Source organism: Mytilus edulis, chromosome 5, assembly GCF_963676685.1.
Source record: "Mytilus edulis chromosome 5, xbMytEdul2.2, whole genome shotgun sequence".
Classification (NCBI taxonomy): Eukaryota; Metazoa; Mollusca; class Bivalvia; order Mytilida; family Mytilidae; genus Mytilus; species Mytilus edulis.
The window spans coordinates 54128756-54141373 of record NC_092348.1 but is presented as its reverse complement, the minus strand read 5'-3'; the positions used below and the strand labels follow the sequence as shown (position 1 = coordinate 54141373).

The following is a 12618-nucleotide window of genomic DNA, read 5'->3' as shown; positions in this document are numbered from 1 at the left end:
CTGCTCATAGTTAAACATGAACAACAGGATTAACTCCATTTTCTATGGCGTCAATCGGCAATCTTCAAGTCAAAACTTGAATGTGTAAATGTGTGACACCTAAAATCAACCATGCAACAATATCAATAATCAGTGAATGCACGGACAGTTCGAAATTCTGAAGCGTAGGACAAATCAAACACGTTTGTCTTAAATCGGACAATTTTTTGTTATTTCTTTTTACTGTTAAAATTAGTTGCTATGTTATAATAAATAATTATTAACTTTGAGCGATGTATTATTGTTGACCATGCGAAATTCTTTTTGGCGTACCGGTCATCAGCTGAAAGTGTAATTTTTTTGAAATATTACTACGCAAGGCCTCAAAGAATTTTAAATAGAAAATAAATTAAATAATTTTGAGTTTTTCTATCTTTCAAAACAAAAACAATGTACAAAATTAATTGCAGGATTCAGACACTAACAGTTATTGTCTACTTATCCTTCAATTACAACATTAAAGTCATACGAAACCTCAAATTAAAAAATAAATATGCATATGTTTTTTAAAACTAAATGGATAGTTTTCATTATACAACTTATGTACATATACTTTTTTCTGAGGAAAATTCTTTAATTTGTGCACATTTAGAAGAAGTTTACTTATTTTTAATTGCTTGCTTCCAGGAAACAATTCGCCGACATATTTTCCGTATGCATAGTGACCCGAGCGTAACCTTCCTCGTAAAAATCCGGTATCGCAATACGCATGGGTCTGTCATTGAAATAAACAAATATCTGATTATACATGTTAAACACGTGCTCAATACCCATGCTTTTTGTGATTTGTTTACTATAAGGTGACAATCGGTAAAACTCGGCTTCAAAACACGGCATTTAATGAGTAGCCATATTTTTTTAAATCATAACAAACAGAGAGAAAAAAAATTGACGATTATATGATATATTTGCGAAAATAATGATAAAATCGTGCACAGAGGACTAAGTTTATGATATATATGTTACAGTGAATTTGTATAATCAGGGATTATGTAGAATCCCTAAAATTTTCAGGGATTATGTATAATCACTGGTTAGTTTAGGGATTATATATAATCACTAAAATTTTCAGAGATTATGTATAATCACTAGAAAAAAATGTCAGGGATTATACAAAATAACTGAAATGATACTAAAATATATAACGGTGTCTTCCCATTTGTCCAACTTTTAAATTTTTTTATTTTTGTTAATTATTGGGTTGTTTGTTTAATAATAAAAAGGTGTCTTTCTAAAATTTGACAGTAAATTTGTTCCTGTATGTTTTTATATTATTTAAAATATATATATATTACATTAATGTAAACATTCATAAGATTATCAATTCTATCCCGAATTTGTCAATTAAAACAGCAAAAGATGTAGAAATATCTGAATGTTTTGGTATTTGAGCAAGTGTAAAATCATTTGTTCCCCGGACTAATGCTATACCGACCAGAAACTTAAAACTTTACGACACTAGAGAGACAAAAGTCAACAATTTTCTTCAGTTTTACCAGTTTAAGGAAAGTAAGACAATATTAAAACATGAGGAAAAATACAAAAACTATGACCTCTTGTGTTTTAGAAAACCGAATTTAAGTTAAGTTAAGTTATTTAATATTATATAAATCAACCGAAGTTAAGTTAAGTTAAGTTATTTAATATTATATAAATCAACCGAAGTTAAGTTAAGTTAAGTTATTAAATATTATATAAATCAACCGTCGTTACATGGGACTCGTACCGTTGCCCGGTCTGATTGCATTGATATCTGCATCGTTAGCGAGAGCCTTATTCCCACTGCTACCGGAGTTAACATTATCAATTGGCAAATCAAGCCATTTAAACTGTACTTCGAAAATGATTGAAATATATGAAATAAGTCATTAAAAATTTTGATAAAACTAAAGGGGGGTCTCAACACTTGCAGGTGCGTGTAGCTCACAGCTTAAGGATATGAGGAAAAGTAAATGTGTTTTATAAATCACAAGTCTACTACCAATAATTAAGCACACTTTTTAGAATTTCGTAAAATTTTCGTTTGTGTACCTTTTCGCATGGACTGGCTCATATCAGACTAATACCCTTAATATTGTATAACGTTAGGCATAATAATATATTAATATGAAAGCCACAAAAATATTAAAATGATAAACACAATATAATTAAATGATAACCAAAATATAATTAAATGATAAGCAAAATATATATTGAATAATTGATGTTTTGTTTTTAATACTGAGTTTATCAGCAATAATATCAAGCGAGCCCTTTTTGATATTTACTGTATCAGTATTATTAATATCAAGCGAGCCCACAAGGGCGGGTTGATGAAGTTAGTATTAAAATATTAACATGATTAAATGGCATAATGATTATTTTTTTTATCGTATTGTTTTAGCAATTGTTTTTAGGTTGAGATATGAATTAAACTGAAATTGTCATCAAAACTATTTTTACGCGTACAATCTTTTTGATAAATGTTAATTTTATGCACAATATTTTAAAAATAAACATTTTATTTACAAACTAGATTTGGATGGCATCGATTTTTACACATTTGTCCTGGGTTTTTTTACATGTATATCTATTAAATTCATATTTGTTTTTACCACAATATCAACATTTAGAAAACCTTGTCCTCCATATCCAATCATATTTTACGGCACGTCTCAGAGAAATAGAGTTTTCAGCACAAACATCTGAAGGTACCAATGAAGGGAAATAAGCAACCTCAAACTGATTTCTTGTATTAAAGATCCGAGCAGGAGTCCATTGCTATATGGCAAGAATCTCCCTTTCCTGGAACCACTTGTGGAATTGGTTTGAGATATATGTTGTTTTTCCTCTGCAATTTGCATTAACTTTTGAGCATACGTTTTCTTCAACCCAAACAACACCTGTGCCTGTGCCGAGCTTACTTGTTAGTAGCATAATGAGGTTCAACACTTGGATAAAATATAAGGGAAAAAACTCATCACTTAAGAATCAAATAGTAGATCAGGAATGAAAACTGCATGTTTACTTAAACTTTCAAGGAATAAGAAAAAATGATAATTTGTCTATGTTAATTTGTTTCATCATCTTTGGAGCTTTTAATTATTGATAATCACTGAAATCATATTAGGGAATTTGTAGAATACTAATTAAAATTATCAGTGATTATGTGAAATCACTGGTAATTTTCAGGGAATCTGTATAATCACTAATGATTTTAGTGATTCTACATAATCCCTGAAAAATCAGGGATTCTATATAATCACTGATTATACAAATTCACTGTAACATATACATGCATTGGTTCAAGAATTGGATAAACGTATTTTTCACCACTCACTCGTTTCATATGACTTTAATATATAAGAATTATCAGAAAATGGTTATCCTTGCGAAGACTGAGCTATTAGACTATGACATCCATACGCGTTATTCCTTGAACTCCCAATGTTTTTCGCACTTGTTATTTTAAAAATGCACCAATTTTTTGAAGTAACTATATCTTACTTTATTATATTTTTTCAAGATAATAGATTTGTTGGTGAAAATATTGCAATGTCCATTAGATGGAAGTCATGACGAACAAAATCTGATACATGTTTTCAAAGAGGCGTATGAAATACTGTATACCTACATGATTGGGAAGAGTAGAAAGAATGCATTGTATTTTGCAAAGTATATAGAATTCTTTCAAACGCAGTTTACGCAAAAGGTATAGCAATATTACATTTTCAATTAGTAAGATTCTCTTTGCTATACTGCCATTCCCCTAAATGATGAATTTCCAAAATTTTGTGAAACGGCGGGGGTATAATTCAGCTCATATGGAACTTTTATATGAATGAACAAAGTATTGAGTAAAGCGGGACACTGCCACGATGCGTCTGTTTTTCGATGAAAACGAATCGGTCTTTATTATTGTGTATGAAGGGAGTATTAGGATCATGAGACAAAAAACAAACATCACTGGACAAGTAAAATGGACTTTAATTTCTACGAAAAAATCATTACAGCAGCATGCAATAACAGCTTTGTGTATGGAAACATTGTTCAAGTCTAAAAACGCAAACTACAGCATTTCACCTATATATATTAAAGAATATAGTAAATACAGCAATACTAGGCTTTTAATTAAATTGATAATCATTTAAAAGTTATAAAAAAAGGTAGAAAGAGTCAAAATGAAGTATGTACACAGATAAAAGTGAAGAGCTACTTGTGTGATATTAGTATGATTAGTAAATAAAATTGTTTTGAAGAAAAAAAATATTACTAGGAATTTTATTTATTTTTTATTGAATTTTATTGCTTTTTTTCCGTACAGCTCATTAAATTCTCCATATCATATTTGACAAAAGAATGAGACCACAATGTTTTAATATCAAGGAAAGTAAGCATTATATATCTTATACATTTCAGGGTGGAATAGGATTGAATGTTGCACAAATGATAGTAGAACTAATTAGAGACAAAAGAAAAATTGTAGACAGAATAACAAGAGAACAGATTGACGAATTTGTTGGACTTTTACAAAAGTCACAGGTACTACTTATTTGATACTTTTTTGTATATTTTAGTGGGGTTTATGTTGCTCATTCAGTAGTTTTCTTTGTCAAATAATATTGACTATCATTTATCTTTTTGGTTTACTCTCTTTTGGTTATGTTGTTATTTGAAGATCTTTGACCTAAGTATATTATTGCCTACTTGTTATCTTCGTTCTTTTACAAGTGTTATAACCTAGTGTTAACAAATTTGGGTAACGTGTACGGTATATATAAAATAAAGCATTATTTATAATAGGAAAAACATATTATCAATAGCGTTTTCTCAACTACAAGTCATAGCTTCTAGATATCACGAAATTATGCCATACTGTGTGACTAAATACATTTACCAAGTCAGACAGTTGTTTTCCATTCGTTTGATGTGTCTGAGTTTTTGATTTTGTCATTTGATTTTCCGTTTTTAATTTTCCTAGGAGATCGGTATTTTAGTAATTTACTTTTTTCAGACACAACTTCTTTTTCTCGTTATATTTGCGGTGGATATAATTGAGTAATAATAGCTTTTTAATCCATTACAAAAAATGTTTTATAACATGTTTTTTTTATTTGTAGAACTACAGATTCCTAGATTTACTACATGTGTTGTGTGTTTGTGATTCCGTTGCGATTCCAAATAACCAGTCTTACATTGTCAAGAAATGGTTACAAACTGAACAAGTAAGAACTCTTGTGAAAGCAGTAATATAATTTAGTACCATAGATACCGTACTTGAATAATTGGAAACGTAAAAAATATATTCTAATACACATATTACGTACATATTTAGCCCTTGAAACTTACAAATAGCAAATATTTAACATGTCCATTTAAAAAGGCTTTATTTGAAAATGTAGAGTTATTTAAACATTCTTATTCTTTTGTAAACATAACGCATTTTTTATTTCGTTTAAAATGTTGAATATTATGTTTAGGGTAGAGGAACATTTTTAACTGCAAGGGGCCAAGACATCAACAGACAGCCAAATATTTTGTACATTACGACCGATAGTGGTGCAACATGGAGAGCACTTCACCAGTTTGTCGATGTAAGTTGGAACGATTCACTTTGATCAATGTACTTTTCATTATATGTAATCTTCAATAGATTGTTATAGACTCAAGACGAATGAGCGCTTGAATATTATATACCATAGACACCTGTCTATTGTTGAAGACAATATGCTGCCCTCTATATGCCATTGACGTATCCACAACGTATTATTTTATTGATATTTTAAATCAATGCGTCCATTACGCAGAATAATGCATCGGTTTTTCAACATATCTTCATTGATACCTTTTCAAAAATTAAACATATTTGCCTTCAAATGATAGATTAATCGACTTACAAGCAGAAAAGATGAAAAGAGGGCATCCCCTTTGCAATTGCTCCCTTGCATGGCAGAATGAATGCCACAGATTGGTGTTTAGTAGAGAATTTTATGTTTTTAACGAAACTTACGTACGTTAACGCAAGAAACTTAGGCTTACTATTATACGGACTTATAAGACAGAATATAAATTGTGGTTGTCTCCCTTCGCCGGTTTCTGTATTTCAGATTCAGTCGGATAGTTATACGTTTTAATTCTAAAATAACATGCATATAACAGACACGGATCATTCGATTTTCGAGAGGGAAGGGGGGGGGGGGGGGGGGGGGGGGGTGCTGGGAATTTGAAATGAAGATATTTCTGCCCATTAGATAATTTTAAAACAAAATTTTAATGTCAGAGTCTCCCCCCCCCCCCCCCAAAGAAAAATGTAAATGAGCGATGACTTCATTAAAAATTAAATACAGAATAACCGTAAATTGTCTCGAAATATCAATGTTATTTGTACAAGGCTTAGACACAGGTAGAAAACGAGGCTGTTTCTAACCATTAATATTTCGAGACAATATATGGTTATTCTATATTATACATAAACTTTTTTCATAACAATCATATCTTTCTGGGAGGGGCTTAGATCAAATTTGGAATAAATAGGCAGGACCCTCGAAAGGCAGAACCAAAAAATGGCCGCAAAACAAGATTATTGTTGTTGGCAAGCTTGGACAAAATAGGCTCAATCGAAATATCGCCTTAAAAGTTTATCCACGCACCCCTTCCCCTAAAAATAAATTGTTTGCATCCTTATCAAAAACAATGGATATTTATTTAGCTGAACGAAAGTAAAATGTGTACAAAAAATAGAGAAAAAAAACCCACATTTACAGAAAAATAATTTACCACAAACGTGGACCTCACTATACCAGAATACAAATAGGTATGCATGGTCGGCATTCTATCGAACTGACAGAAAGCAGTTCAACTATCTGACTATACCTCATTAGAGTAACAGGTCGAACAGTGTACACTAGAAAGGTTGATAAGTTGACCTTAGAAAGGTCTTCAAGTTTGACAAGTGTTAAGGTTAGAAGGATGACAGGTGGACATGTTTTAAAAAGTCGATAAATGGAGGAAAAATGTTATGGCGCAAAAGGGCGCATTTTTGGCGCAAACAGATCTCCCCTATAAATGCATAGATCGACAGGTTGACAAGTGTAAAGGTTAAAGGTTAACAGATTGACAAGTCGACATGACGATAAATGCATAGGTTGACGGGTTGACAAGTGTAAAGGTTAACTCTCGTGAACTGTTGAATTGTGTGTTGAACTTGCAAAGAGAAGGGCTGAATTCATAAATGATATTGACGAAGAACAAGATATTCCTATGGTTGCAGAATAAGTCCATGCAAGATTTGTTGTTATAAAATTGTCAATATTTAAAAACCTTTTTAGACAATTTTTCAAATTAACACATGGCAAGAGTTAAATCTCTTTGTTCTTACTGTGTTATAATCTGGATAATGCACAGCAAAGGTGTGCATTAACTACCTCAGATATACTGCACAGTTCAAATCTATTTTTATCTTAAGGGGCGGTTCCTGGATTTTAAAAGGGGCGTACGTTATTCTATCAAATTAAAAAAAATATCACCGAGTATAGCGAGACTAAAGACAAAATTGACGATTTTAAGCTAAAACACGATTCTTTGTCCAATCCAAGGGTTAAAGACCTGTTCGCCCCCACCCCCGATTCCTCTATCGGCCTTGAAATTACGACAAAGTTGAACTTCGTACAAACATCGTAGTTTCAAAATAGGAAAACGAAAGGTTTCTCATTCCTTTTTTTTTTTTTTATCTACGCTGGGACATAAACTATTTTATTATATTTTGTGTACAACGTAAATCTAAATCAGTGTTTTAAAGTTAGAAAGATAGTTAAAACAATTTTTGGTAATTTCTGCCAAAAAAGAAATTTTTCTTAGAATATCCGAATAAAAGAAATCTGATTTGGATTAGTTTCAGACTCAATGGAATTATAACGACTTTTTGGATAGCTATTCCTATAAAAGGACTATTTTTGGATCGAATTTAATGAGGACCATATTTAAGTTAGTTTCAAAACGGGGATTAGCTGGTTAGCTGGAGATCAATCAGACTTTATTTAGATGGACGTGTCTTAAAAAGTAATACAGTAGATAAAAAGGAAATTGGTTTGGGGGGGGGGGGGGTAAAATGTTTTAAAAGAGAAATGTATTTTCTGTTTATTTAACATTTAAAATTTAGGTAATATAACATCTTCCTCGGTTCTTTTTTTCTCTAAGCATAATTATCATTGAGGGAAAGAAATTCAAAAGCAATTAATCTAATTTAAACTCAATAACCCTTGCAGTTATTTTTCTTTTCATACATCAATTTGAAAGTACACAATTTGTCAAAGTCTTAATCGTCACCAATTAAATAAAAATTAGGAACAAATTTAACGGAAACGATAAAAATAAATACACCATTAAATCGCAATTTTAGAATGAGTCTAAATATAAAAAAATATTAATTTTAAACTTACCAAAGTCGTATTTCCCCTACAAGAAACTTTCCTAGGATCAGTGGATTGCGGAATAACGTCCACATTTCTAAAACGTTCACGTAAATTGATTGTGTCATGTGTTAAAACAGTTATTGGCCAATCAAATCGGTATATGTAATTTAATCTGCACAGCACGAGATGACCAAATAACCCGAACTCCTACGTCGTTCGGGTTATTGGGTCATCTCGTGCTGTGCAGATTAAATGGCATATACCGACTTGCCTGGTCAATAACTATAACTTATGGTCCTTGAGGTAAATTAAGAAAGAACGATTCCTTTTCATTTTTTTAAACCAACTTGTGAGCGAGTTTAAACAGACTAAACTGATATACATTACAGCACGGACGTTTGTCTCGTGATTATATGACTCGAAACATCGAGGAAACTAGTTATACTGAACAATAATAATATATTTTTTATACATTTTTTTTAAAATTATGAATCAGAAAAGAAATTTAACTTAAAAACCAACTAAAAAAGGCAAAGGTCAGGGTCATCAATTTTGGTTTGCCTCCAGACCATGCAAACTTACTTTGTACAACGGATAAAAAGTTACAAATAATTTACTCAGTGGCTGTACCAGGGGTGGGGGTCTGTGATTAAATTCTACCTTTTTTTTTACGAAAATTAAAAAACAATACGTGAAATGTTCGGCAAAGGAGACACAAATTGTTTGTTTTCTTTTTCTGGAACCCTCTTTTTGAAATTGCTGGATCCGCCCCAGTTACTTATCTACCACTTTAGAACCACGGTTTTACTATATATCCAAGTTTGTTGTAGTCTTGATTATCTACAATCCCCTTCCCTTTTCATGAATGTGACCTACAGAATTAAACGTTTTACCGGATTTGTAATAACATAAGCAACACGACGGGTGCCACATGTGGAGCAGGATCTGCGTGCTTTTCCGAAGCACCTGAGATCACCCCCAGTTTTTGGCGGGGTTCGTGTTGCGTAATCTTCTATGTTGTGTCTTTTGTACTATTATTTGTCTGTTTGTCTTTTTGTTTAAGACCATGGCGTCGTCAGTTTATTTTCAATCTATGAGGTTGACAGTCTCTCTGGTATTTTTCGTCCCTATTTTATCATGAAGCAGATATAGTCTGATAGCTACCCAAATTGAAACGACAGAAATTTTAAACGAATCAAATATGCTGCTTCATTCAGCTTTGTTTGTCGCTTATGCCTCTAATTTGGCTCAAATATTTAAGGAAAGCAACAGGGGAAAAATATTAAGATTTCTATTTCCGAAAACCCTACTCGGCATGGTTCACCTGTTATTGTAATGTATTGTTTTGATTGACAGCTAAGCCAACACCAAATTGCATGCCTGAGACAGTCAATTTCTTAAGTGTTTTACGCTGATTATCGTCAAAGGGTCCAATAATCTTAGCATCAAGTCTCGCTTGGTTGAGATATTATAAGACCGTATCTCGCCTTGGATGACATACATGTCGCTTAGTATTTGTTATGTCGAAACGCCGACCTTTTCTTTTCCCGCGACACATTTTTTTTTAGAGTAATTACCTTTCATCAGGGATGCTTCGATGTTAATAGTAACACAATGCTACTCTCAATCGCGCTGTCGGTCCGTAGGTCCGTCCGTTTGTAACACCCCTGTTGACAATAATGCATCTGCATCATTCAAGGGATTCTAAACATGGCAAATTTATTACACCGCGATATGTTTTTTTTCACTTGCCATAATGAATTTTCCAGGTAAAAGGTTTTTTTGACAGATTGTGGCACACACGACACATATATCATTCATTGAAAAGTGAAGAAAAGCTGAGTTATCAATAAGACAAAAAAATATAATTGGTATTCTTACAAATAATAACAAAAGCCCTTTCTCATGTTAATGGCAATCAAATAAAATAATACCCAAAACGATCACATAATCCATCTATTTTAACATGCCTAAATATTATAAAGACACTACAACCTAAATGTATATATTTACCTAAATTACTGAACTTGTACAATGTCCTTAATCTTTGATCAACTTTATCCTTTTAAGAATAAATATGTTCAAAAACTCATTTTCCCGTATACTCTCTGGTACGCCATATTCACAAATCAGTTGAAAAGAAACTCTTTTTTTTTTTTTTAGAAAATAGGAATCATTGTTAACTGTATATAATTCATAATATTCCTGTGTCCCCTGCGAGCAAAGTTTGCTTTTTCGTTACGTATGTTCAGATATTAGACAAGTGTAAACTATCGCTCGTGGAATACGCTATTTTAAATAGATTTGAAATAAATGGAAAAAGGGAGACAAACACAATTTTACAACGACCAAGTTAAGGTGTATTACGTACGTCAAAATACATTATTTTTGTTTAATTTACAAGTTAAATGGTCAACGGGAGATAACAATAAACATTTTTCGAAATGTTAAGGTATGTTACGTATTACGTACGTCAAAAACCTAAATTTCTCTATTAAGGGCATACGATACAGTAGCAGGGGCAGATAATACCGTTTCAAAAACTTTTCGTGTTGTTTTCGCAATGTGATTTTGCGATGTTTCTTATAAGAACGATTACATTTCGCGACGTCGCTTTAGATGTATTCACATGTGCGGAATAAATCCGGTTGCGCGAATTTGAAAAAAAAGTACCTGCTAAGAAATCGGCCATATCACGAGAATTGTTATATTAATTCATTATTAAGGAAGTCAACTGTATTAACTTGAAATGTGAAAAAAATCAAATACACATTCATAATTTTTTATATGTTTTATTTCATAGAGGAAATGATTAAAAGATATGTAATACGTCGATGAGACAGAAACCCAACTACACAAAAAGCCCAATAAGTAATTTAGGTATCAACATACTGTATTGATCACTTTATAGTATCTACACCATTTGGCAAACTCTAAATCGTATAGAGAATTTTACGGATAAATTTAACAGAGACAATCAACAAAATGACAAAATAACATAATAAATAAAGACAACGCCTCGTACTGATCCTGACTTTGAATAAGTACATTAAAAAGTTAAACGGAATTTTTCAGAATTTAACCCAGTGGAATATATATGTGTATGAAGAAGAGCTGTCAGTTAAAAAGACACAGTTAAAAGCCCCATATTATAGAACAAAACAAAAACGCACCCGTTGATGTGCTAAGCATATCCCCTATAATATTGAGAGTAAAAAAAAAATCGAAGTATTGGCACACACGAATTAGGTATCTGACAGATCAGTAAGTGTTCACACGTTGCAATTCATTGATGTTAAGCTGCTGACCAAATATTCAGTCTATCTGTAAGGTAGTTTCTCAGATAAGAAAAAAACATATTTGTTAGACCACCGGACGGACGGAAAAACAATGTGGTTGCACCCACTCCTAGATTTGAGGTAAAATACAAAAAAGTAAGGGAACGACCATTTTATTTATAAATTAATAAAGGGGGGTGGGGTTATGGTATTTTTCCTAAAAAATATTCTGATCCTCAATTTGATGAAAAAAATATTGTGGTCAAGCAGATAACAAAAAAAAGTATCCAGATTTCCCCCAACCTTATAGTGTTAAATTTTGAAGAAAAAAAATTTGATTGATAGCGTCGAAAAAAACTTTTGAACAAAATTTGACTTAATGGTTGCTCTCTAAGTCAATAATTATATGTATCGTAATAAAAAAATTACCCTGAAGACAAGCTTAGGTAACTTATCTATTGATACATACTCATGCAATTTCATGCTCTAATACTGACTGCTGTACTTCCAATGAAATGTTAAACTACACAGCAATGGACTATATTGAGACATTAACGACATGAATTTGCTCAAACAGCTCTAAATATTCACTTTTTTTTTTAACATATTCTGAATAGTTTTAAGCTGACCCGAGTTAATGTGGGTATGGTTTTGTGTTCATATAATGCCTATTGAGTAGGCCGTTCGTTTTTCTTTTTTGAATTGTTTCACATTTTGATATTTGGGCTTTGTAAAGCTGACTATACGGTGTGGCTTTTTTTCAAGGCCGCACGGTGACCTTTTAGGTGTTATACCACCAATTCATGGTACGTCACATCCGATTGCATACGATAAAGGGTCAAAAAAAATATTCCATTGACCTTAACAGTTGTAGGAAATTAATGGTACAGTAAAAAAATTCTGAGTAATAA

General features: G+C 31.9%; 1 protein-coding gene across 1 annotated transcript in view; it reads left to right on the top strand.

Annotated features, from left to right (window-relative positions):
• The window catches only part of LOC139523908 (inositol 1,4,5-trisphosphate-gated calcium channel ITPR3-like), a 106448-nt gene that overhangs the window by 33080 nt on the left and 60750 nt on the right, over positions 1 to 12618 (top strand). Inside the window, exons 17-20 of the mRNA XM_071318302.1 lie at positions 3545 to 3730; positions 4438 to 4560; positions 5139 to 5243; positions 5499 to 5612. Coding sequence (XP_071174403.1) covers positions 3545 to 3730; positions 4438 to 4560; positions 5139 to 5243; positions 5499 to 5612 — 528 coding nt within the window. The remainder of the gene's footprint in view (positions 1 to 3544; positions 3731 to 4437; positions 4561 to 5138; positions 5244 to 5498; positions 5613 to 12618) is intronic.